This window comes from Schistocerca americana, chromosome 2 (assembly GCF_021461395.2).
Source record: "Schistocerca americana isolate TAMUIC-IGC-003095 chromosome 2, iqSchAmer2.1, whole genome shotgun sequence".
Taxonomy (NCBI): Eukaryota; Metazoa; Arthropoda; class Insecta; order Orthoptera; family Acrididae; genus Schistocerca; species Schistocerca americana.
Window position 1 is genome coordinate 674,066,745 of NC_060120.1, and position 27,402 is coordinate 674,094,146.

The window sequence follows — 27,402 nt, forward strand, 5'->3', positions numbered from 1 at the left end:
CATTTCCTTTACCCTACGTTTTTTATTTTAACTTTTGCAAGTATTTTCATAACTATTAAGAATTCGACAAACTGCCTATTGGCTTCTGTCTCGGGTTCTTCGGCCGACGTTCATCTAATGATTTTTCTGACGTTTCGCCAGCACGAGTGGCTGGCATTGTCAAAGCTTCACCCTCCATTGCCGGTGGTGAACTGGAGGCGAGCTCGCGGCCGCGGACTACGTATATATACCTGGCGCGCCAACGTCCGAGGGCTTCTCCGCGGTCATTTCCGGTGCGGTTCTCCTCTTGCTACCTGCGACGGTCGTTCGCTGCAGTACGGGAAGCCGGGATCCGTTTACCTTAAGGCTTTCCTCTTTCTTGTTGAAACTGTTCGCGTGTTTTTGGATTTCTACAGCTTCTCTGAACAAGCGCGTGTGATAGTGCTTGTCTACAGCCAGAACTTCCGTGTCGGCGAATTTTATTACGTGGTCGGTCTCATTCAGTGCGTGCTCTGCCACGGCCGATTTCTCCACCTGCCCCAACCTGCAATGTCGCTTATGCTCTTTGATCCTGGTGTTAATTGATCGTCCAGTCATTCCGACATAAACTTTTCCGCATGTGCATGGTATACGGTATATTCCCGACATTGCAAGTGGGTCTCTTTTCTCCTTCGCCGATCTAAGACACTCTTTGATCTTCCTTGTCGGTTTGAAAATCTTTCAACAAGAAAGAGGAAAGCCTTAAGGTAAACGGATCCTGGCTTCCCGTACTGCAGCGAACGACCATCGCAGGTGGCAAGAGGAGAACCGCACCGGAAATGACCGCGGAGAAGCCCTCGGACGTTGGCGCGCCATGTACATATAGTCTGCGGCCGCGAGCTCGGCTCCAGTTCACCACCGGCAATGGAGGGTGAAGCTTTGACAATGCCAGCCACTCGTGCTGGCGAAACGTCAGAAAAATCATTAGATGAACGTCGGCCGAAGAACCCGAGACAGAAGCCAATAGGCAGTTTGTCAACAAGTGGCCACGAAAGCCTTAACAATTTTGTATTAAGAATTCACTATCACAAATTTTCAGGACTATCTGGACTCAGATGGAAATCTGTTGAGTTAGTAGAAACTATTTCATATTTTTCAGTTCGATTTAAAACTGTGATATACTAAACTTTATTTTTATTTAAATAATTATTTATGGTTGCTTGCTCTTGTGTGCGTGAAGTTTTCAATGAGTTTTAGAAATTAGGAGCAGATTATGCGAGAAACATGTGTTAAAATTTAGGTTTATTTCAATATCTTTTCACCTAATAAATCTGAAGCACAATAGCGCTATACCCACCTACTATTAACATACGTCAGCCTTTTTAATTGTTATTTTCCAAAAATAAAATAAATAAGAAAGCAAAATTAATTTTATCTGAGCTTTTAATTATTTATTCTTTTGTCATCAGTCTTCTGACTGCTCCCGTGTACGCCTTACATGCCAATATCTGCCTGACCATGATGTAATCTGACTGGAATATTCCAATATCTCCTTTCCAAGTATACCTCCTCCTCATTTTGTGATCCTTGGACAGAGTTTTCTCTATTACCATCTGGAATTTATTGCGGAATTCAATTAATCTTTCCCTCCTCTCGTTCCTACCAAGCTCATATACTCATATACTCATTCCGTTCCTTACAACAGCATTCCTATCCCTCATGATTATTAAATTTTTAACTTCCTCTGCACACTGAGTTACGCGATCATTGTCTTCACATGCTTTCTCCATCTCTTCATCCTCTCCTTGCGACGTCAGTATCTTATACCTGAACTACCGTCGTCAGTGTTGGTCTGCTGCCATTTCTGAAGAGAACAACCCTATCTCTGAACTGTTCACAGTAACTCATTCTTTGCTCTACTTTCCTTTTCATAATGAATCCTAGTCCCATAATACAGTTTTCCGTTGTTGTTGATGGCTCTAAATGGCTCTGAGTACTATGGGACTCAACTGCTGTGGTCATCAGTCCCCTAGAACTTAGAACTACTTAAACCTAACTAACCTAAGGACAACACACACATCCATGCCCGAGGCAGGATTCGAACCTGCGACCGTAGCAGTCGCACGGTTCCGGACTGCGCGCCTAGAACCGCGAGACCACCGCGGCCGGCGTTGTTGTTGATTTTGCCCTGTACTCGTCTGACCAGTAATCCTTATGTTCTATCAATTTCGCTTCACTGACTCGCACAATATCCAGATTGAGCGTTAGCATTTCCCTTTCCAGATTTTCTAGCTTCCCCACCACGTTCAAACTCGACTCGTAGAACATCATCCTTTCGCTGATTATTCAATTTTTTTCTAATGGACACCCTCCTATTGACAGTCTCCTCCCAGAGATCCGAATGTGCAACTAGTCCTGAATCTTTGGCCAATGAAGAGATCATCGAGACACTTTTTCAATCACAGGCTACATGTCCTGCGTATACACATTACATGTCTAATGCAGTGGTTCCCATTCCCTTCTGCATACTCTTGCCGTTGATGATGGCTGATTCTTCGATCTTTTTAGGGGCAGTTTCACACCTCAAAGGCAAGAGAGTGCACTGAACCTCTGTCCGCTCCTCTGCCCTCTTTGATACCCCTCGTTGGTAGGATGAGGGTGCCTTCTTATGCTGGAAGTCTTTGGCTGTCACTGCTGACGGTTCTTATCCAAGTGGCGAGGATGGAACGCGGGTTGCAGTACGTTTTGATTACTAGACAAAGACACTACTGTGACCCTTTTTATGAGATTTTTATTTCAGTACTACGTTTATACCTGCAGCTTTGCCCTTGCACATGTACTTCACGTATACTGCAAATATATCCTCATCCCCCTCTCACAGTTCATGTTCTTCTTTCTCTCTTTCTGCCCATCTGCTCCCCGCCTCTCTCTCTCTCTCTCTCTCTCTGTCCATCTTCTCCTCCCCCTCTCTTTGTCCCTCTCCTCCTCTCTCTCTCTCTGTCTATATCCTTCTGTCTCCCTCTCTTTCTCTATCCATCTTCTCCTCCACCTCCTCCCTCTCTCTGTCTGTCTATCTCCTCCTGTCTCCCTTTCTTTCTCTATCCATCTCCTCCTCCTCCTCCCTCTCTCTCTCTGTCCATACCCTCCCACCTCTATCTGTCCATACCCTCCCATCTCTATCTGTCCATCGCGTCCTCTGCCTGTCTCAGTCCACCTCATCCTCTACCTCCCTCTATCCATTTCTCCTTCCATCTCTCTCTGCTTGACTGCGCCCTTTCACATTTATACCAGTGAAATGCATTTAGACACTAACTGCATTCATGCTGATCGTGCAGGGCTGTCAAAATGTCAGGTGTTACCAAACTTTTTTACCCCACACCTATCCCTTCTGAACATACTGACAACAAAACGAGTCGACATTGCAGTATTATCCAGTTCTGAGCTCTGTTTAAAATTTCAAATCCCTAACTGATCGCCGGCCGAAGTGGCCGAGCGGTTCTAGGCGCAACTGCCTGGAACCGCGCGACCGCAACGGTCGCGGGTTCGAATCCTGCCTCGGGCATGGATGTGTGTGACGTCCTAAGGTTAGTTAGGTTTAAGTAGTTGTAAGTTCTAGGGGACTGATGACCTCAGATGTTAAGTCCCATAGTGCTCAGAGCCATTTGAACCCTAACTCATCGAGAACTTAGTTTAAAATCGACTGCAAAATTTGTACCGAACAGACCGAATTAATAAATACATGGTAAAAAGAGAGTAAACAGCTAGTTTGTATCGACAGCATGCGAGAAGAGAGAGTAGCAAAACAAGTACTCAGCTATAAGCCAGAATGAAACGAAATCGTAGAAGACCATAGAAGAGATATTTATGCTGAAAATGGAACAGGTGTGGGTCCCTAATCTTCGAAAAGGAGAAGGAGAAGAATAATTGGCGTCACATCGCGACAGGTGTCTTCCGGTCAGCAACACAACAGACAAGCACTTACCGGCTAGAGAATAACCAGGAGAGTTGCCGTACATCTGCGACAGTGCGTACTTGACCTCGAGCACGTGTCCGTTCTTGGGATGCAGCGCGCCAGAGTACTTGTTGAGGAAGTCCTCCAGTGGATCCGGCCGCGTCTTGTCGAGCGCGTCGATCTCTTGGCGGATGGCGTCGTTGCCCCAGGCGATCTGCCGGCCGGGTATGGAGTGGCCACAGCTCTCGCACTTCCAGACGGCGGTCGAGTCCAGCGGCTGCGTGGAGACGATCTTGTTGGTGGAGTCACGGTCGGCGGCGCGGCAGCGGGAGCAGCTGATGGCGCCCACGTAGACGCCCAGCTCGGTGGGGTCGGCGCAGCGCGCGCACGTGCAGTCGAAGCATTTGGAGGTGCGCAGGTGCGCGCGCCGCGCCAGCGTTCCCCACAGCGTCTGCGTGTAGGTGGCGCTGATGACCTCCCCCTTCTTGATGGGCACCGTGGCCAGCACGGCGATGCGGAAGTCGGGCCCCTCGAACACGTGCCTGGTGTTGGGCCGGCAGTCGTGCGACAGCATGGAGGCGGCCGCGTACAGGCCGCGCGCGCGCACCTCGCCCTCCTCGCGCCGCACGTCGAACGCGTTCGTGTCCAAGATGGCGGCCACGCGCAGCACCGCCTCGTCGTCGAACTGCGACAGGCCCAGCGCGTCGCGCACGAAGCCCACCACGTTGTTGCGGAAGATGGTGTACAGCGTCGTGTTGCGGCGCTCGTCCAGGTGCGACTGCAGCGTCAGCAGCGTCTTGTACTTCTCGGGGTCGCTGTCCTTGAGCAGCAGGCAGCGCAGTGGCGCGATGGCGCAGTAGGCGGATTCCTGTGGGCACACAGGCAAATTAGCTGCGGGTAGAAGAAGGGGTATGACACACACCTCCTTCCCCGTACAACCCCCCCCCCCCCCTTCCTGTCACACTCAACCCCCGCTATCCGAAAAAGCCATTTGATTAGACGGGTTTCTAATTTTACACGTATCACTTTCCAAATTTCACTGATAACTTTCGGAGAATAAGGCAGCATAAAAACTAAGAGTCTCGAAAATGGGAAGGGATTTTAGACATTGCAAACAGTGTTTAGCACAGGACAGCAAAGGATACTTTTAAGTCACTTTCCTGGCGGTAACACATGTCGATGGGCTTGCTGTATAACAAACGGCGAACAGCATTCCAGGTAGACAACAACAATTTGTGAATCCACTTATAAAATGTAATATTAGCACCTGTTTCGATAGCTTAAATGAACTTACATTCGATAATCTAACCATGCAGGCTCATAAAATCCGTACAATTTGTGTAAAAATTCCTTAGATCGTCGATGAGCAGCGACCACCTGATATTTCAAAGAATATCTTACGCGCCACGGCGCAGAATAGGAATTGTTCATAAATTGTATCGAAAGAGATATTTTATGTTTCTTATTTTTTTGACAGCTGAAGAATTGTAATCCTCTTCTGTTACCACAGTCCTGATATATTTTTTAAAGACGGCGGACGCGTATTTGGCGTGGTCCGCAATCACTAATTAGTTATTATAAAATATTACTACTGTTAGCAATACTGACTAAGGTAATTAAATTGGTTATTGTGCTCTCAAATGCTGTAGTGCCTGCTTATTACTTGAAGTATTTCTACGCTATCCATCTCCTATTAATGGCAACAGGAATAACGGTGTTTTTATAGTTTTCATACAGCTACCAGGGGCCGACTGCACGTCGGCAAACGTCGTAGTTAAGGCAGAAAGCGCATTACCATTTACCTTGTTTGTGATTTAAATCCAATTTCTTTTAACGTGTGGTGTAGTACAGCAAAGAAAATTTCCAGCTCTGTCTGGTTCCTTAGATTTCTCTGTTCGTAGTTGCTATGTCTCGGTCGTGATCGAACATAATCACGACACAAATAAATTAAATGGCAATGCGAACTCTTTTCTTGATCTTGAGAACGCTACGCCTTCTGCAAACGATTTCAAGTGACATATAAACTATCACATACAGTACTTAATTTTTTTTGAAAAGTCTTTGCTCTTCTCGCCAAGAAGTGGTGCAAAACTCACAACAGATTTCTGAATCTTCACAAGAGAATAATAATTTAATCAAAATATAAACATTAAAAAAACACTACAAAAACCATGCAGGCCACAGGATGTTGACTAAGGCAAGACAGAAAAGGAAAGACCCACCATATGCAAAAATGAAGACAAAGTGCAACACTGGTTTTCCGAACCTACACGCAAACGACTGAAAGAAACAGCACCCCATCACCTTTGGCCCTGTGTTTACAATTGCAGTAATACTAATAGTGCAGACTTTGATTTTACATTGTACCAGATGAGTACCCGTCGTTGACAGGTTACGTTTTTATTCCAGTTTTCTTAGTCCCTTTGCTCTTTCTCCCTTCTCTGTCCATCTGCTCCTTCCCCCTTTCTGTCTTGTCCTCCCCAATTCTCTCTCCACATTTACACCCCCCCCCCCCAAAACCACGAAAATCAGGTTGCTTGTTCTTCTCTGCACAGTATTTTCTTCCAGGTAAAAAGCTGTGTGCTTACCAAATTGGGTTGAAACCGTATACGCACATACCATATATATTTCACAATTATTTAACGCATTTCACACATATTTATACTCATATTCCATCGCATCTCTAGGGACTTTTCTCGTGACGCTTCTTTTTCACGCAGCTCTACGTTTATGTCATCATATCTCTTGAACTATGTGTTGTACAATGATACAATTTTGCATGTGCATCCAGTGTCATACGTGCACATCTCTGCGGTATGTTTTGGAATAGGGTTGTTAGTACACGAGTCTGAGGCAGCAGTTTTACTGCAACAACACCGAAAATGAAGTAAGCGATAAACTTTTTATTCATATCATTTTGTTGGTTGTGAGCGACAAAAAGACTCGTAACGGTTTGAAATTATGCTGACGGGAAAAAAAATATCAAGGCCAAAAAATAATTAAAGTAGAGTAATTAAATATTGGGAATACATCTATCAGGTAACATATATAAATGATTAACATTGCAAGATCATAGGATAAACAATTGCAAATGTGAAATGTTGGTACATTAATAACCGGTATAACCACCAGATTGTTGAATGCAAGCACACAAACAAGTATGCACTGTGGTGTAAGTTGCTGGATGTCAGTTTGCGGGATGGAGTCCCATGCCTGTTGCACTTGTTCGGTCAATACAGGGGCGGTTAATGCTGTTTGTGGATGACGCTGGAGTTGTCGTCCAATGACGTCCCATACGTGCTCGGTTGGAGACAGATCTGTTGTTCGAGCAGCCAAGGCCACATGTCGACACTCTGTAGACCACGTTGGGTTACAACAGCTGTATGTGGGCCAGCGTTATCCTGTTGGAAAACACCCCCTGGAATGCTATTCGTGAATGGCAGCACAACGAGTTGAATCACCAGCCTGACGTACAAATTTGCAATCAGGTTGCGGTGGATAGCCGTCAGACCGTAACTCCTGGTGTAGGTCCAGTGTCATTAGCACAGAGACAGTTTGGTTGCAGGCTCTCAACTGGCCCCCTTCTGACCAAAACACGGCTATCACTGCCACCGAGGCAGAACCAGCTTTTATCAAAAAACACAACAAACCTTCACCCTGTCCTCCAATGAGCTCTCGTTTGACACCGCTGAAGTAGCAAGTGGCGGCTGCTGAGAATAGAGTGGCGCTAGTAGCGACATTATGAGGATGCAAATCAGGTTTGCTTTAACTACACGCTGTAACAGTCTTCATCGTTAGTTACCTTTGAAATCGGACGTGCCTAGTTGATGTTAGTCAGGAATGCCTTTAAGATGACAAAACGCCATTACAGTATCTCACTGGGTTTGAATGAGGCCCTCTAATTGGACTGCGAGACGCTAGTTGTTCAGTCTGCGATACCGCAGAAAGTCTGTTCATAACTGCTGGTAGCGGTGGTCACAATAATATAAGTCTCACGAAGACTGGGCTCCGGACGGTAACGTGGGACTACCGAGGCGGAAGAATACAAGTTCAGCGTATGGCTCTGGCACATAGTATTGCATCTGCAGCAGCAATCTGGGCACCAGTTGGCTCCACGGTGACACAACGAACTGTTACAAATCTGTTGCTTCGAGGGCAGTTGCGAGCCAAACGCCCTGTAGCGTGCATTCACATACCCCAAACCACCGCCACTACACATACAATGAAGCTTTCACAACCGAATGTTTCAGGTGCTGAGAATTCTTCCGGGTTGTATGGCCGTGGTCCATGGAACTCTTCAATCCCTGACGTTTCGTCCAAGGCTACGTTGGACATCTTCGGAGATGCTCCTTGTTGTGCTGAGTCTTGCCGACTGACGAGTCGGACGTCGAAGAGCGGCCTAAATACCGTAGAAATTGGGCGTGGTCTGGATTTCACGTGATAGCAGAGATAAACCTTGTCAAAGATACAATTTTTATAACTATCGATCATAGTACGTCAAGGATAAAAAGTACTCATCGATTCTGTAGCGCCACTGTCCATATACCGCTGAGTTTCATGGCTTCTTCTTTTCTGTTGAAATTATCCTCACGTTTATATATTTCGATGGCTTCTCTATATAGCCGTGGATAATAGTTCGTCATAGTACATAAAACTTCAGTTTCCGAAAATTTCACTTCGTGATCACTCGACTCAAGAGCATGTTCCGCCACGGCTGACTTGTCTGTTTTCCCTAATCAGCAAAGACTTTTACGTTCCTTCAATCGTGTATTCACACTTCTCTTTGTAGTTCTAATGTAGACCTTGCCACACGTACACGGAATCTTATATACGCCACTTCCAGACAGAGATGCACATTTATCCCTAACGGAACGAAGTGCTTGGCCTATGATCTTAGTTGGTCTGAAAATCGATAGAAGGTTATGTTTCCTTAGAATCTTGCCGTTTTCATCCGTTACTTTTTTTTGTGAAGGGTAGAGAAACCGTGTTCTTCCATCGCTGTGTCCTATCGTTGTAACAGGAGGCCTAAGAACAACTTGTACTTGTTCAATGTACCTTCTGACCTCCTTTTTGCGTTCTGGAGGACGATGGTTCAATCCCGCGTCCGGCCATCGTGATTTAGGTTTTCCGTGATTTCCCTAAATCGCTCCAGGCAAATGTCGTGATGGTTCCTTTGAAAAGGGCACTGCCGACTTCCTTCCCTGTCCTTCCGTAAACCGATGAGACCGATGACCTCGCTGTCTGGTCTCCTCCCCCAGACAACCCAAACAACCTCATTATATTTTATCGCTTGTAACATGCAGGCTGCTAAGAAAAAGTTTTCCGTATTTTGAGATATGGTAGTACAGGCCAAAACAAAGATGTTCAGTAAACATGGGCTCCAAAATCGTTACCCTAAGAGCTATAGGTACTCTTTCATCTTCTCTACTAGGAACACATCTCTTCTACTTCAAGCTCTTTGCTGTTACAAAAGACCCACGGAATGGAGTAAACAAATAAGATCACATTTTTCAGTTGCTGTGAAACAGCAGAGCTTCTAATGTAACCTGCTTCTTCCGTTTGCCAGACCAAACAGAAGATCATGTCTGCCACTCCCCGTGTGGGATAATAGGCACTCATTATGCAGGTAGATGCAAAGACAAAACTAAAATGTAAAAGCACTTCACAAACTTAGAGGGAAAACACAAACTAACGTATATGCTGCAGTTAAGCAGAATTATGGTTAAAAATGGCTCTGAGAGCTATGGGACTTAACATCTGAGGTCAACAGTCCCCTAGAACTTAGAACTACTTAAACCTAACTGACCTAAGGACATCACACACATCCATGCCCGAGGCAGGATTCGAACCTGCGACCGTAGCAGTCGCGCGGTTCCGCACTGAAGCGCCTAGAACCGCTCGGTCACTACAGTCGGCCCAGAATTGTGGATACGATTTACAGCAACAACATTAACAGATGTTTACTGCATGGTGCAGCCATAGACAATAACAGAGTAATGTGCAAATTGTTTGCTACATTCTGTAGATGGTTCTTAATAGCAAGGGGAAAAAATAGCGGATATGAAGTGCTCACAGTTTTGAAGGTACGCATTGCAAAGTCAATGTTCATTGGGCATTTTTGTCTAGTACTGGTCTACACTGCTAACTCTTAAAATATGGTATACATTTTTAACACATTGTATATGCCGACGTGAGAAGCAAGGGGTAGCAATATGCGCATATACGGTTGGCGATGGTATCGCGTACACAGGATATAAAATGGCAGTGTATTGGCGGAGCTGTCATTTGTACTCCGGTGATTCACGTGAAAAGGTTTCTAACTAGATTATGGCCGCACGACGGGAATTAAGACTTTGAAGGCGGGCTGGTAGTTGGATCTAGACGCAAGGGACATGCCATTTCAGAAGCCGTTAGGGAATTCAACATTCCGACATTCGCTTTTTTCGAGAGTGTGCCGGGAATACAAAATTTCCGGCATTATCTCTTACCACGGACAACACAGTCGCCGACGGTCTTCACTTAACGACCGAGATCAGCGGCATTTGCGAAGAGTTGTCAGTGCTAACCGACAAGCAACACTGAAACAATCGCAGAAATCAATGTGGGACGTACGACGAACGTATACGTTAGGAAAGTGCGGCGAAATTTGGCGTTAATGGGCTTGGCAGCAGACGATCAACACAGGTGCCTTTGCTAATAGCACAACATTGCCTGCAGCGCCTCTCCTGGGCTCATGTCGATATCGGTTGACCAGTAGAGGACTGGAAAACCGTGGCCTGGCCAGATCAGTTCCGCTTTCAGCTGGTAAGAGTTGATGGTAGGGCTCGAGTGTGGCGCAAACTCATCGAATCCATGGGCCCTAGTTGTCAACAAGGCACTGTGAGCTTCTGGTGGTGGCTCCTTGATGGTGTGGTTTGTTTTTCCATGAAATAGATTGGGTCCTGTGACCCAAAGGAACCGATCATTGGCTGGAAACGGTTATGTTCGGTTACTTGGAGACAATTTGCAGCCATTCATGGTCCTCATGTTCTGAAATAAGGGTGGAATTTTTGTGGATGACAATGCGCTATGTCACTGGGCCACAATTGTTTGCAATGTGTTTGAAGAACCCTCTGGACAATTCGAGAGAATGATTTGGCCGCCCGTCGAACGTTTATGGGAGATAATCGAGAGGTCAGTTCTTGGACAAAATCCTGCACCGATAGTACTTTCGCAATTATAGATCGCTGTAGAAACAACATGGTTCAGTATTTCGGCAGGATACTTCCAACAACTACTTGAGTTCATGCCACGTCGAGCTGCTGCACTACGCCGGGCAAAAGAAGGTCCGATATGATATCAGGAGGTATCCGATGACTTTTGAAAATGAAATGAAATTTCTGGTAAGATCTTATGGGACCAAACTGCTCAGGTCATCGGTCCCTAAGCTTGCGCACCACTGAATCTAACTTAAACTAACGTACGTTAAGGACAAAACACACACACACACACACGCACACACACACACACACACACACACACACACACACATGCCCGAGAGAGGACTCGAACCTCCGACGGGGGGGAGCCACCCGGACCGTGACAAAGCGCCTCATACCGTGCGGCTATCTCGCGCGATTCCATGACTTTTGCCACCTCACTGTACTTAACGCACACAAATATGCTGTGTTTTACCATTTTATCACTTATAAAGGCTGTTCCTTAACAACCAGTATTATTATCACTGGGGTAAGCAGGCACAGCTCATTTCCTGCCAAACTGTGGCAATCGTTAATCACTGATACCTTCCACGGAAACAGTATCCATCCCACGGAAACACCAGGCCAGAAATAAGTCTACACGTTGTGCGTGAGTATTTCTTAAAGTTCGATGTGTGTAAGTGAAGTCTTGTGTGGCCGTCACCATCTTCCATATAATCTTTCCAAGTAAGTGCGTTCTCACGTTATTTGATAATATCAATGTTTCGGACGCTGTTGGAAGTGGTCGTTCCAGGTTAGTGTTTTCGTTTAAATACATCACTCTAAGTGAGGTGGCTAAGTGGTGAGATACTAGAGCTGTATCCAGGAGAGGAGCAGTTCAAATACCCGCGTGGCCATTTAGATTTAGCTATTCCGTAGTTCTCCTGAATTGCTTGGTGTAACTGCCAGATTGGTTCTTCGAAAAGAGCGTAGCGTTCTTTCTCAGTCTGACCTTCCACTCCGTCTCTACTTACCTCCTCAAGAACAGGACGTTAGATCTGAATATTCCTTCCTCCTTTGAACCACTGACCACCTAAAAGCGAGTCTAGTGGCTTACAAATGCCCCATCTTGTTCGGCAGACATCTCAGCAGAGAATATCTTCATCCCAACAGTGATTCTTCCCGCTCTCTTCATCATGATCATCTTCACATGTCACAGACAACTTCCAAGAACCATCTTCTACTTGAAGGAAACCAGTAATGTGCAGCCACTTTGTGCGGTTCTGCTGGGAAATGTGAACGTGTGCGATATTCCGTTTTCCCCATCTACACTCCTGGAAATTGAAATAAGAACACCGTGAATTCATTGTCCCAGGAAGGGGAAACTTTATTGACACATTCCTGGGGTCAGATACATCACATGATCACACTGACAGAACCACAGGCACATAGACACAGGCAACAGAGCATGCACAATGTCGGCACTAGTATAGTGTATATCCACCTTTCGCAGCAATGCAGGCTACTATTCTCCCATGGAGACGATCGTAGAGATGCTGGATGTAGTCCTGTGGAACGGCTTGCCATGCCATTTCCACCTGGCTCCTCAGTTGGACCAGCGTTCGTGCTGGACGTGCAGACCGCGTGAGACGACGCTTCATCCAGTCCCAAACATGCTCAATGGGGGACAGATCCGGAGATCTTGCTGACCAGGGTAGTTGACTTACACCTTCTAGAGCACGTTGGGTGGCACGGGATACATGCGGACGTGCATTGTCCTGTTGGAACAGCAAGTTCCCTTGCCTGTCTAGGAATGGTAGAACGATGGGTTCGATGACGGTTTGGATGTACCGTGCACTATTCAGTGTCCCCTCGACGATCACCAGTGGTGTACGGCCAGTGTAGGAGATCGCTCCCCACACCATGATGCCGGGTGTTGGCCCTGTGTGCCTCGGTCGTATGCAGTCCTGATTGTGGCGCTCACCTGCACGGCGCCAAACACGCATACGACCATCATTGGCACCAAGGCAGAAGCGACTCTCATCGCTGAAGACGACACGTCTCCATTCGTCCCTCCATTCACGCCTGTCGCGACACCACTGGAGGCGGGCTGCACGATGTTGGGGCGTGAGCGGAAGACGGCCTAACGGTGTGCGGGACCGTAGCCCAGCTTCATGGAGACGGTTGCGAATGGTTCTCGCCGATACCCCAGGAGCAACAGTGTCCCTAATTTGCTGGGAAGTGGCGTAGGATCCTACGGTCTTGGCGTGCATCCGTGCGTCGCTGCGGTCCGGTCCCAGGTCGACGGGCACGTGCACCTTCCGCCGACCACTGGCGACAACATCGATGTACTGTGGAGACCTCACGCCCCACGTGTTGAGCAATTCGGCGGTACGTCCACCCGGCCTCCCGCATGCCCACTATACGCCCTCGCTCAAAGTCCGTCAACTGCAGATACGGTTCACGTCCACGCTGTCGCGGCATGCTACCAGTGTTAAAGACTGCGATGGAGCTCCGTATGCCACGGCAAACTGGCTGACACTGACGGCGGCGGTGAACAAATGCTGCGCAGCTAGCGCCATTCGACGGCCAACACCGCGGTTCCTGGTGTGTCCGCTGTGCCGTGCGTGTGATCATTGCTTGTACAGTCCTCTCGCAGTGTCCGGAGCAAGTATGGTGGGTCTGACACACCGGTGTCAATGTGTTCTTTTTTCCATTTCCAGGAGTGTATGATGATTTTGAATTACTGTCGGGTATTGAGCCACGTGAGACCGCCCAAGTGGTACGATGTTTCGGCGAGCTGTTGCCTTCTTCAGGCCAAACTTGATGACTGTCTTCCGTTGGATGCCGTCTTATTCATCCTGTTCCTCACCCGCGCCGAGATCGACAGCTGTAGGAGTGGATATATATATAAGACCTCACCCAGCGGAAGACAGTCATCAGGACCACCTTTTCGTTCCCGCACGAAGTTCGTGCCCGACTCGGAACGAGTCGGTAGATTTCGTAACGGAAACATTTTGTTACTCACCATTCTTCCTTCCCGCACAATCGTGCCGACTTGGGCGTTATGTATTCCTCCAATTTCTTATTTTCAACAGAGTAGTTCGTTAGTGACATGGTGTACCGAATACATTTCCTTTTTGCTATATTTACCTTCCCGCATGCAATTCGCGTCCTACTCGAGCGGGGTCGACAGTATTCGTAATCCTCTTAATTCCTTCTCTAGCTATTTTTCAGCCGTGCGGCAAATCACCGTCCGTTCCCACTGCAGAGCACTGCCTCACTCCGGCAGAATTGCCGTGTCTGCCTGTAGTGGCGTGTGTGACGTAGTGATGAGGCGATTCATTTCGGAATAATTTTGCTACGGCACCTTGAACTCTTGTCACTAAGGTCAGCCACGGAAACGGTTCATCAGTACGTAGAAGAGAAGAATTTGTTAAGAAATCCACTGAAATGACACGTTCATGAACACGGAATAAATTGCTAGCATAGCAAAAAACTGTTTATTTGTAATGATTGCAGTGGTATTGACGTTCCGTTAGGAGTTGATTGGTTGGTTGGTTTAAGGATTAAAGGGACCAAACTGCAGAGGTCAACGGTCCCTTTTTCCAATATACTAAAAATACCCACAGAGAATAAAAAATGTTCAACAGAATAGGAGACAGACGACACAGAACAAAAGAAACATAGACAAGGACCAGACAAAACGAAATAAAATCACATGGAGTGTGACGGTGGTTGGCCGACCATAGGAACAAAAAAAAATGGAAAAACTAACCACCGAAAACACATTAAAACTTAGTTTAAAACCGTAGGCCAAAGGCCAGAATCAACACAAAACAATAAAATACAACAGAAACACTCAGATTAAAGAATAAAAACTCCCTGCCCTAATAAAACGTAAAACTAAGGCAGCCATAGCAGGGTCATCAGATAAAACGGCAGGGAGCGTATCAGGCAGCGCAAATGTCTGCCTGACCACAGCTAAAAGGGGGCAGGCCAACAGAATGTGGGCCACTGTCAAAGCCGCCTCGCAGCGACATACAGGAGGGTCCTCCCGGCGCAGTAAATAACTATGTGTTAGCCGGGAGTGGCCAATGCGGAGCCGACAAAGGACGACTGAGTCCCTGCGGTTGGCTCGCATGGATGACCGCCACACAGTCGTCGTCTCCTTAATGGCACGGAGTTTATTGGGTGTGATCCGATCGCGCCATTCAGCATCCCAAAGCGCAAAAACTTTTCGGCGGAGGACTGACCGCAAATCAGTCGCTGGGAGGCCAACATCCAGAGATGGTTTACACGTGGCCTCTTTCGCCAGGCGGTCAACATGTTCATTGCCCGGGATACCGACATGACCGGGGGTCCACACAAAGACCACAGAGCGGCCGCAACGCGCAAGAGTATGCAGGGACTCATGGATAGCCATCACCAGACGAGAACGAGGAAAAAACTGGTCGAGAGCTCGTAAACCGCTCAGGGAATCGCTACAGATCACGAAGGACTCACCTGAGCAGGAGCGGATATACTCTAGGGCTCGAAAGATGGCGACTAGCTCAGCAGTGTAAACGCTGCAGCCAGCCGCCAAGGACCGTTGTTCGGAATGGTCCCCTAGAGTGAGCGCATACCCGACACGACCAGCAACCATCGAACCGTCGGTGTAAACAATTCCAGAGCCCTGATACGTGGCCAGGATGGAATAAAAGCGGTGGCGGAAGGCCTCTGGAGGGACCGAGTCCTTCGGGCCCTGTGCCAAGTCGAGCCGAAGGCAAAGGCGAGGAACACACCACGGGGGTGTACACAGAGGCGCCTGGAAAGGGGGTGGAACAGGGAAAAACCCAAGCCCGCAGAGAAGCTCCTTGACGCGTACGGCGATCGGACAACCCGACCGGGGCCGACGGTCCGGCAGATGGACGACCGACTGCGGGAACAGGACACGGTAATTTGGATGCCCGGGCAAGCTAAAAACATGGGCAGCATAAGCAGCCAGTAATTGTTGGCGTCGCACCCGCAATGGAGGGACACCTGCCTCAACAAGGATGCTGTCGACAGGGCTGGTGCGGAAGGCACCAGTGGCAAGTCGGATCCCGCTGTGTAGTATTGGGTCCAGCACCCGCAACGCAGAGGGGGATGCTGAGCCATAAGCCAGGCTCCCATAATCCAGACGGGATTGGATTAACGCCTGGTAGAGCCGCAACAGGGAAATCGGTCGGCGCCCCAGCGGGTGTGGCTCAAGCATCTCAGAGCGTTTAGATGCCGCCAACACGCCTGTTTAAGCTGCCGGATATGAGGCAGCCAAGTCAACCGGGCATCGAAAACCACCCTCAAAAACCTGTGTGATTCCACCACTGAAAGAAGTTCGCCGGCAAGATAAAGCCGCGGCTCCGGGTGGACAGTGCGTCGCCGGCAGAAATGCTTTACGCAGGTCTTGGCTGCCGAAAACTGGAACCCATGAGCTACAGCCCAAGACTGCGCCTTGCGGATAGCACCCTGTAGCTGACGTTCAACAGCTGCAATGCCAGTAGAGCTGTAATAAAGGCAGAAGTCGTCAGCATACAGGGAAGCAGAGACAGAATTTCCCATGGCCGCAGCAAGCCCGTTAATGGCTATTAAAAACAGGCAGACACTTAAAACAGAACCCTGTGGCACACCGTTCTCCTGGACGTGGGTGGAACTATATGAGGCTGCGACTTGCACGCGGAAGGTACGATACGACAGAAAATTTCTGATAAAGATCGGCAGAGGACCCCGAAGACCCCATCCATGAAGCGTAGAAAGGATGTGATCACGCCATGTCGTATCGTACGCCTTCCGCATGTGGAAAAAGACAGCGACCAGGTGCTGACGGCGGGCAAAGGCAGTACGGATGGCCGACTCCAGGCTCACCAGATTGTCGGCGGCGGAGCGGCCTTTACGGAACCCACCCTGAGATGGAGCCAGAAGGTCCCGAGACTCTAGTACCCAAGTCAAGCGCCGGCTCACCATCCGTTCGAGAAGCTTGCAAAGAACGTTGGTGAGGCTAATGGGGCGGTAGCTGTCCACCTCCAAAGGGTTCTTGCCTGGTTTCAGAATGGGGATAACGATACTTGCCCGCCACTGAGACGGAAACTCACCCTCGACCCAAATACGGTTGTAAAGGTCGAGGAGCCGTCGCTGGCAGTCCACTGAGAGGTGTTTCAGCATCTGGCAGTGGATGCTATCTGGTCCAGGAGCGGTATCAGGACAAGCGGCAAGGGCACTGCGGAATTCCCACTCACTGAATGGAACATTGTACGATTCTGGTTGGTTGGTGCGAAACGAAAGGCTCCGACGTTCCATCGGCTCTTTAGTGGAGCGGAAGGCCTTAGAGTAATTCGCAGAAGCGGAACTCATAGCAAAATGCTCTGCTAAGTGGTTTGCAATGACGTCGGAGGCAGTACAAACTGCTCCATTCAGTGAGAGCGCAGGGACGCTGACAGGTGGCCGATAACCGTAGACGCGTCGAATCTTGGCCCAGACCTGCGATGGAGTGACATGGAGGCCAATGGTGGACACGTACCGCTCCCAGCACTCCTGCTTGCTTTGGCGGATAAGGCGGCGGGCCCGCGCACGCAGCCGTTTGGTGATCAGGTGTTCAATGCAGGGATGTCGCTTGTGACGCTGTAGCGCCCGCCGGCGATCTGCAATCGCTGCAGCGATCTCAGGCGACCACCAAGGCACAGTCCGCCGCCGAGGGGACCCAGAGGAGCGGGGAATGGCAGATTCGGCGGCAGTAACGATGCCGGTGGCGACCGATTGAACCACCGCATCAATGTCGTCATTAGAGAGAGGCTCAAGAGCGGCAGTGGAGGAGAACAAGTCCCAGTCAGCCTTATTCATAGCCCATCTGCTAGGGCGCCCAGAAGAGTGACGCTGTGGTAGTGACAGAAAGATCGGAAAGTGGTCACTACCACACAGGTCGTCATGCACACTCCATTGGACAGACGGTAAGAGGCTAGGGCTACCGATTGGAAGGTCAATGGCGGAGTATGTGCCATGCGCCACACTGAAGTGTGTGAAGGCACCATCATTTAAAATCGAGAGATCGAGCTGCGACAATAAATGCTCAACGATGGCGCCTCGACCTGTTGCCACTGACCCACCCCACAGAGGGTTATGGGCGTTGAAGTCGCCCAATAGCAAGAAAGGTGGCGGCAATTGGACTATCAGCGCAGCCAGGACATGCTGCGAGACGTTACCATCCGGTGGAAGGTAAAGACTGCAGACGGTAACAGCCTGTGGCGTCCACACCCGAATAGCGACAGCCTCTAAAGGTGTTTGGAGAGGGACAGACTCGCTGTGCAGAGCGTGAAGGACATAGAGGCAGACGCCACCCGACACCCTTTCATATGCTGCCCGGTTCTTATAATAACCCCGATAGCCACGGAGGGCGGGGGTTCGCATTGCTGGGAACCAAGTTTCCTGAAGAGCAATGCAGAAGAAAGGGCGAAGGCTGATAAGTTGTTGGAGCTCAGCTAGATGGTGGAAAAAACCGCCGCAGTTCCACTGGAGGATGATATTGTCCATGGCTGAGAAAGGCGTGAAAGGACTGGGAAGGCAATTTACGCCGCTTGTTCACCCACTGCCACCGATTCAGTACCCGTACGAGAGGCATCCATGGCGTCTGAGGGACCAGCGAGATCAAGGTCCTCAGCAGACGCTAGAATCTCGACTTCATCCTCAGACGCAGAGCGCGAAAGGTGCGGTGGGGTTGGTGCTACCGCAAGTTCTTTGGCCTTAGAGGTCTTTCTCTTGGACTTCTCTCGCTGAACCTTGGGTTTCACCGGCTGGGAAGGCTTCACCGATTCAGTCTCCGGGACAGAGGAGGATCGTGAAGCCCTACGCCCGGCCGCTGGTGAGGACTTATACCACTGGCGGCCGTCATCCTTCCCGCTGGTGGAAGGGAACTCTTACGGGCGAGAGTAGCCGAAGAAGTTAGACGCTTCTCCGGCTGAGAAGCGGGGACGGACGTCCACGACGGGTGGGAGGAGGTTGCTCCTGAGGTAGGTGGTGCAGGGGCAACCGGTTGGGTAGAGCCCCCCCACGGGCAAGGGGGCAGGAGGAGTCTTACTGCTTATCGAGCTGGCTTGAAGTCTCGAAACTGATTGGGCTAGCACAGTTGTTGTAGCAGCTGCATAAGAAGATGTCATTCTCACGGGATGGAGTCTGTCATATTTCCTTTTGGCCTCAGTATAGGTCAGCCGGTCCAGGGTCTTATATTCCATGATTTTGCGCTCTTTCTGAAAGACTTTGCAGTCAGGCGAGCAAGGTGAATGGTGCTCCCCGCAGTTGATGCAGATGGGAGGCGGGACACATGGAGTATCGGGATGAGATGGGCGTCCGCAATCTCGACATGTGAGGCTGGAAGTGCAGCGGGAAGACATATGGCCGAACTTCCAGCACTTGAAGCACCGCATCGGGGGAGGGATATAGGGCTTGACGTCACATCGGTAGACAATCACCTTGACCTTTTCCGGTAACGTATCACCCTCGAAGGCCAAGATGAAGGCACCGGTAGCAACCTGATTGTCCCTCGGACCCCGATGAACGCGCCGGACGAAATGAACACCTCGACGTTCTAAGTTGGCGCGCAGCTCGTCATCAGACTGCAAAAGGAGGTCCCTATGGAAAATAACACCCTGGACCATATTTAAACTCTTATGTGGTGTAATAGTAACGTTAACATCCCCCAACTTGTCACAAGCAAGTAACCTGCGTGACTGGGCGGAGGATGCCGTTTGTAGCAGTACTGACCCAGAGCGCATTTTAGACAAGCCCTCCACCTCCCCAAACTTGTCCTCTAAATGCTCGACGAAGAACTGAGGCTTTGTGGAGAGAAAAGACTCCCCATCAGCTCTCGTGCAAACTAAGAATCGGGGCGAATAACTGTTACCTCCATCCTGAGACTTACGCTCTTCCCACGGCGTGGCCAGGGAGGGGAACGTTTTCGGATCGTACTTCTGAGCATTAAATTGAGCCCGAGAACGCTTAGAGACTGCTGGCGGCTGGCCACCAGCGAGAGATGATGTACCACGCTTCATTGCGGGTCATCCGCCCTGATGCCACCTACTCCGACCAAGGGCCCTCCCCACGGGCGCCACCCAACCACAGCAAAGGCCATCTGGCAGGATGGCCGTTGCCGGGAGTCCCGATACCCCAGGAGGATAGTCATCTACTCCTTGGCATACGTGGGGAGTTAACGGCGCAGGCATCAGTAGAGCGATCCCTGTGTTGTCAGGGGGCTACAACCAAGAGGGTACATGGCGGCCCCACCACAACGGACTGGCTACCGTGCTGGATCTTAGGTGCAAAAATGTCCAAGGCCGTCGTCGCAGGTAAAAGAAACACTGCAGAGTGCAGCGTGGTAATCGCACCCAGGGACGTATCCTCGCCCAAGAGATCGAAAACGAGCGGGACACCATTGCAACGACGATAAATCCGGCTAAAGGTCTCAATGCACGACGGATACAGTGCACCATGTAAGGCGCCCTTCCCCAATTGGCTCGCTCTTCGGAATAATTTAGAAAGATGGAGGTCAAACCCAAGAGGGGACCATCACATAAGGCCGAAACATTAGTCGCCTCTTACGACAGGCAGGAATACCGCGGGCCTATTCTTACCCCCGAACCCGCAGGGGGCTCCGTTAGGAGTAAGGAGAGTGACAAGTAACGAATAGTACAGACTTTATTATGCATCAATGATCGAAAATCTATGATTAACTGAACACAATATCAAATCAAGCTTTGTGAAGAAAAGACACATAGGTGTTTACTTCGCATTGCTACACATATGTAATGTAAAGTAAATCTATCTGAACAGCCCTGTAGTACGCCTATGACATTTCTTAAAATGAATGGGCCATTAGGGACGCTCAAAAATAATGAGCAAACAGCAAAAACACATTGTGAAGCAGATAAGACTCTCCCTCGCATATCTCATGATGGTGCAAAAAACTGTCAAAAAGCCCAGTTTATTAACTACAGTCCACTTCCCTCACCTACCAAAGACCTATCTTGCTATGTGCGTCACAGGCACCAACGATGCTGCTGTCACGGTAAAACCCTTCTGCGATACAGTGTCAAGACATAAGAAATCCAAGAAACAATCATGCACCTATGTTGCAACATTTGCATCCATTGAGAATAATCAACAGAACAGTAACTTAACGAAAATTAAGGTTGGTGTCTGCTTTTCACGATAAAATCGATGAAGTAGGCTTTTAAATGTGCCTTGGACACTTCTGTCTTTTGATTCAACATGCTGCCCTTGGAGACTTGTGTCCTTGGGTTTAACATGTCGGTACATTCATCTATTAAAGCGTAAAATGTCTCTGTTTCCTCTAGATTTGACAATGGCCAAGCTTTTCCTTCTGGATGCATTACATTCAAATTGTCTGCGCTACTTGATAACGAATGATGCTCATTCTTAAGGTGCTTTGTTACCGCCGATGAACCGTTCTCTTTACTAATTTTTAAACCCTTATAACTTGCCACGAACTGCTGCGCTTGTAAGGGTTCAGTTTAGATCAAACTGTAAACGTAATTAGTTTTTGCGAAACGTTTTCTTTGTCTTTCGTTGCCCTTACAAGAAAATTTAAATTAACCCAGTTAACAAATTAAGCGACTACGACGGTGTTGTAAGAGAGCGAGAGGACATTGAAACTCTCGTGCAGCGAGCATGCCCTCTAGCCTAAGCAGCTTTTGTAGGACAATCTGATTTTCCGGCTTGGTAGGCCGCAAGAGTCCTGCATCAATTTTTTCGTCTCGGCCTCACTTACACTGACCGTTTACAAAAAATGGTTCAAATGACTCTGAGCACTATGGGACTTAACTGCTGTGGTCATCAGTCCCCTAGAACTTAGAACTACTTAAACCTAACCAACCTAAGGACATCACACACATCCATGCCCGAGGCAGGATTCGAACCTGCGACCGTAGCGGTCGCGCGGTTCCGGACTGCGCGCCTAGAACCGCGAGACCACCGCGGCCGGCGACCGTTTACACCCTGTACAGGTTGTTGATACTACTCACCAAAACAAGAACAGAAGTCTAGTAAACATGGGCCCTAAAATGTATACCTTGCGAGATATGAGCACTTGTTTATCTTCCATATTTTGAGACATATATTTTTTACTGCACGATCTTCACTTTTCGTATTCTGGGAGGAGTATTACGGACCAAAACAAGAAAATAAAGGTCCAGTAAACATGAGATCTAAAATGCGTACCTTAAGAGCTATGAGCACTTGTTCAATAGAAGAGGTGTATTTTCCAGTAGCGAAGGTAAAAAAGTGCTCATAATTCTTAAGGTATGCGTTTTAGACCCCATGTTTATTGGACCTTTTTTTTCTCATTTTGATCCATACTATCTCCTACCAAAATGTGGAAAGCAAAGAGCTTGCATTAAAAGATGTCTTACACAGTACAGAGATGAGCAAGTGCTCATGGCTTTGAAGGAGGTCACTTTTTTTCTTTTTGAGTCATGAGTCTCCTGACTGGTTTCATGCGGCCTGCGAGAAACTCGTCTCCTGTGCCAAACTCCTCACACAGAGTAGCTCTTGCAACCAACATCCTCAATTATTTTTTGGATGCATTCCACGCCATGTCTTCCTTTACAGTTTTTACCCTCTGCAGCTCACTCTTGTACCATGGAATTTGTTATTGCGTGATGCCTTAATAGGTGTCCAACCATCCTAGCCCTCCTTCCTGAAAGTGTTTTCTGTATATTCCTTTCTTCGTAGATTCTCCAGAGAGCATTCTCATTTGTTAACTTACCAATCTACATAATTTTCAGCGTTCTTCTGTGGCACCACTGCTCAAACGCTTCGATTCTCTTCTGTTCCAGTTTTCCCACAGCCCATGTTTCAATACCAAACGGTGCTGTGCTCCAAACGCACATTCTCAGAGATTTCTTTCTCAAATTAAAGCCTGTGTTTGGTATTAGTACACTTCTCCTGGCCAGGAATGCCCTTTTTGTCAGTGGTAGTCTGCTTTTGATGTCCTCCTTGCTCCGTCGACAATGGGTTATTTAGCTGCCTAGCTAGCAGAATTTCTTAACTTCATCTACATTGTGACCATCAATCCTAATGTTAAGTTTCTCGCTTTCTCATTTCTGCTAATTCTCATTACTTTCGTCTTTCTTCGATTTACTCTCGGTTCATATTCTGTGTTCATCAGACTATTCATTCAATGCAGTAGAACTCTAATTCTTCTTCAGTTTCACTGAGGATAGCAGTGTCATCAGCGAATGCTAACAATGATATCCTTTCACCTAGAATTTTAATCCCACTCCTGAACCATTTTTTAACTTTTTTTTATTTTCGTCATTGCTTATTCGACGTACAGATTGAAAAGTGGCGGCGAAAGATTACATCCCCGTCTTACACTTTTTTTAAAACGAGCAATTCGTTCTTGGCGCTCACACTTATTCTTTCCTCCTCTTGTACTTATTGTATATTACCCCTCTTTTCTTATCGCTTACGCTGTTCTTCTCAGATTTCGAAAATCTTGTACCATTTTACATTGTCGAACCATTTTTGTAGGGCGACAAATCCTATGAACATATCTTCATTTTCCTTTAGTCTTGAGGCCATGTTTACTAGACTTTTTTGTTTTGTTTTGGTTGGTTCTACCACCTCTGAAAATATTCGACGCAGTTTTTTCAACACCTTGTATGTTCAACAGATAAGAGTACCAATACTTTGTAAGGGGATATGTGTCTCGACAATACCGAATATGGGAGGTAGAAAATTTAATTATTAGTTTTACAATTCTAATGGCAAGAAGTCAGCTCGCAGAAATACCGCTCCATTTGGATGACGGCGTTTGGTTGAATACGCGGTAACATATACAGGGTGGTCGATTGATCGTCACCGGGCCAAATATCTGACGAAATAAACGTCAAACGAAAAAACTACAAAGAACGAAACTTGTCTAGCTTGAAGGGGTAAACCAGCTGACGCTATGGTTGGCCCGCTTGATGGCGCTGCCATAGGTCAGATATCAACTGCGTTTTTTAAATAGGAACCCCCATTTTTTATTATATATTCGCGTAGTACGTAGATAAATATGAATGTTTTACTTGGACCACTTTTTTCGCTTTGTGATAGATGGCTCTGTAATAGTCACAAACGTGTAAGTACGTGGTGTCACGTAACATTCCGCCAGTGCGGACGGTATTTGCTTTGTGATACAATACCCGTGTTAAAATGGACCGTTTACCAGTTGCGGAAAAGGTCGATATCGTGTTTATGTACGACTATTGTGATCAAAATGCCCAACGGGCGTGTGCTATGTATGCTACTCAGTATCCTGGACGACATCGTCCACGTGTCCGGACCGCTCGCCGGATAGTTACGTTATTTAAGGAAACAGGAAGTGTTCAGCCACATGTGAAACCTCAACCACGACCTGCAACAAATGATGATGCCCAAGTAAGTGTTTTAACTGCTGTCGCGGCTAACCGCATGTCAGTAACAGACAAATTGCGCGAGAATCGGGAATCTCAGAAAAGTCGGTGATGAGAATGCCACATCAACATCGATTGCACCCGTACCATATCTCTATGCACCAGGAATTGCATGACGACGACTTTGAACGTCGTGTACAGTTCTGCCACTGCGCACAAGAGAAAGTACGGGACGATGACAGATTTTTTGCACGCGTTCTATTTAGCGACGAAGCGTCATTCACCGACAGCGGTAACGTAAACCGGCATAATATGGACTATTGGGCAACGGAAAATCCACGATGGCTGCGACAAGTGGAACATCAGCGTCCGTGGTGGGTTAATGTACGGTGCGACATTATGGGAGGAAGGATAATTGGCCCCCATTTTATTGATGCCAATCTAAATGCTGCAATGTACGCTGATTTCCTACGTAATGTTCTATCGATGTTACTACAAGATGTTTCACTGCATGACAGAATGGCGATGTACTTCCAACATGATGGATGTCCGGCACATAGCTCGCGTGTGATTGAAGCGGTATTGAATAGCATATTTCATGACAGGTGGATTGGTCGTCGAAGCACCGTACCATGGCCGGCACCTTCACCGTATCTGACGACCCCGGATTTCTTTCTGTGGGGAAAGCTGAATGATATTTGCTATCGTGATCCACCGACAACATGCGTCAATGCATGGTCAGTGCATGTGCGAACATTGCGGAAGGCGGACTACTCGCTCTTGAGAGGGATGTCGTTACACGTATTGCCAAAGGCATTGAGGTTGACGGACTTCATTTTGAGCATTTACTGCATTAATGTGGTATTTTCAGGTAATCACGCAGTAATAGCATGCCTTCTCAGAAATGGTAAGTTCACAAAGGTACATGTATCACATTGGAACAACCGAAATAAAATGTTCAAACGTACCTATGTTCTGTATTTTAGTTTAAAGAAACCTACCTGTTACCAACAGTTCGTCTAAAACTGTAAGCCATATGTTTGTGACTATTACAGCGCCATGTATCACAAAGCGAAAAAAGTGATCCAACTAAAACAATAATGTTTCTTAAGTTACTACAAGAATATATAATAAAATGGGGGTTCCTATTTTTAAAAACTCAGTTGATATCCGTTTGACCTATGGCAGCTCCATTTAAAGGGCCAATCATAGCGCCATCTGGTTTCCCCCTTCAAGTAAGACAAGTTTCGTTCTATGTAGTTTTTTCGTTTGACGCTTATTTCGTCAGATATTTGGCCCGGTCACGATCAGTGGACCACCCTGTATAAATGCGAACACGGTGCGGTACTTCTAGCATGTTAATGTGAGTGCAGGTGCGTCGTGTGGAAGAGGTGGTGCCGCAGCAACAGTGGGCCGCACCTTGTGGCCGTCGCGCACGGGCGGCGCGCCGCGGAAGCCGCGCTGCCTCATGAGGTCGCACTCCGCGCGGTGCGCGGCCGCCCTCTCGCAGGCGGCGCCGCAGACGGGCCAGCCGCAGCCGGCGCAGGCGCGCGCCGACGCCTCGCGCAGCCGGCGCAGGCAGCCCAGGCAGGCGGCGTGCGACGAGATCTTGGGCCCCAGCGCGAGCGGCGGCTCGCGCAGCACCAGCTCGCCGGCGCGCAGGTCTCGCGCCGCCACCAGGTGCCGGCCCAGCACGGCGTCCACGGCGACGCGGTAGCGCGCGCACTGCGCCCGGTGCGCGCGCCAGTGGCGCCGCTGGTGGTCGCGGCCGCAGTAGAAGGCGGCGCGGCAGCCCGAGCAGCACTGCGACGCCGGCGCGCCGCACACGGCGCACGCGCCGGGCGCGCCGCCGCCGGCGCCGCCGTCGCTCTCCCCCGCCTCCGTCTCGCCGGCTCCCGGCCTCGGCCTGAGCCACAAACGACACACCGCCGTCAGTCCCGCTGCAACACCCCCACAGAGCTAGTTTCAAGGATAAATTTTGTAGTTGTTACTGGGAGAGGAATGGGGTTGGGGGCTGCATGCAAATAGCATGTAATAACACTCATTTGTTGTGTAAATTCCGAAATGAGGTTTCCACTCGAGTGTTCTGAGTAATTTCGTTATACTGTGCGTCTCAGGAGGATTGGCCGATATTCAGGGATACTGTAATGTGACTTAATTATTCGTGTAGCTCCGACATACATATTTTTATTCATACTTTATGACCTCATAGTACTCTGCAGGTCTATTAAAACTGAGCCGCATCGTTTCGATAGGTCACGGTACCTTTGCCGCATGCCATCTTTACCTCAAGCCGAGGGTGTGCCGTTTTGAGGTAAATAAGCGGCAGTGTGATAGCGGAGTCGGACGGCGGCGAAGCTCTTGAGGTATCCGCTTTTGAGCCTATGTTTACTGGAGTTTGTTTTTGGTTTGGTCCATTCTATTGTATTGTATTGTAAACCGCGGACCTAGAAACGACGGAGAGGCTCTGTCCCCCCCGCAGCTGCAGTGGTCCACAACCCCACGACGACTACCGCAGTCCACTTCACTCCTCCGCCGCCCCACACCGAACCCAGGGTTATTGTGCTGTTCGGCCCCCGGTGGATCCCTCAGGGAACGTCTCACACCAGACGAGTGTAACCGCTATGTTTGTGTCGTACAGTAATGATCGTGTACGCGTACGTGGAGAACTTATTTGCGCAGCAATAGCCGACATAGTGTAACTGTGGCGGAATAAAGGGAACCAGCCCGCATTCGCCGAGGCAGATGGAAAACCGCCTAAAAGCCATCCACAGACTGGCCGGTTCACCGGACCTCGACACAAATCCGCCGAGCGGATTCGTGACGGGGACCAGGCGCTCCTTCCCGCCCGGAAAGCCGTCCGTTACACAGCACGGCCAACCGGACGGGCTTG

The 27,402-nt window shown here is 48.7% G+C and overlaps 1 protein-coding gene across 1 annotated transcript in view; it reads right to left on the reverse strand.

The window, feature by feature from the left end:
* LOC124594327 (SET domain-containing protein SmydA-8) overlaps positions 1 to 26,360 on the reverse strand; it is a gene marked incomplete at its 5' end in the record, with an annotated part of 63,160 nt that extends 36,800 nt beyond the window's left edge. The window contains 2 exons of the mRNA XM_047132689.1: positions 3,941 to 4,778; positions 25,929 to 26,360. Coding sequence (XP_046988645.1) covers positions 3,941 to 4,778; positions 25,929 to 26,360 — 1,270 coding nt within the window. The remainder of the gene's footprint in view (positions 1 to 3,940; positions 4,779 to 25,928) is intronic.
* Between the last annotated feature and the right edge of the window lie 1,042 nt (positions 26,361 to 27,402).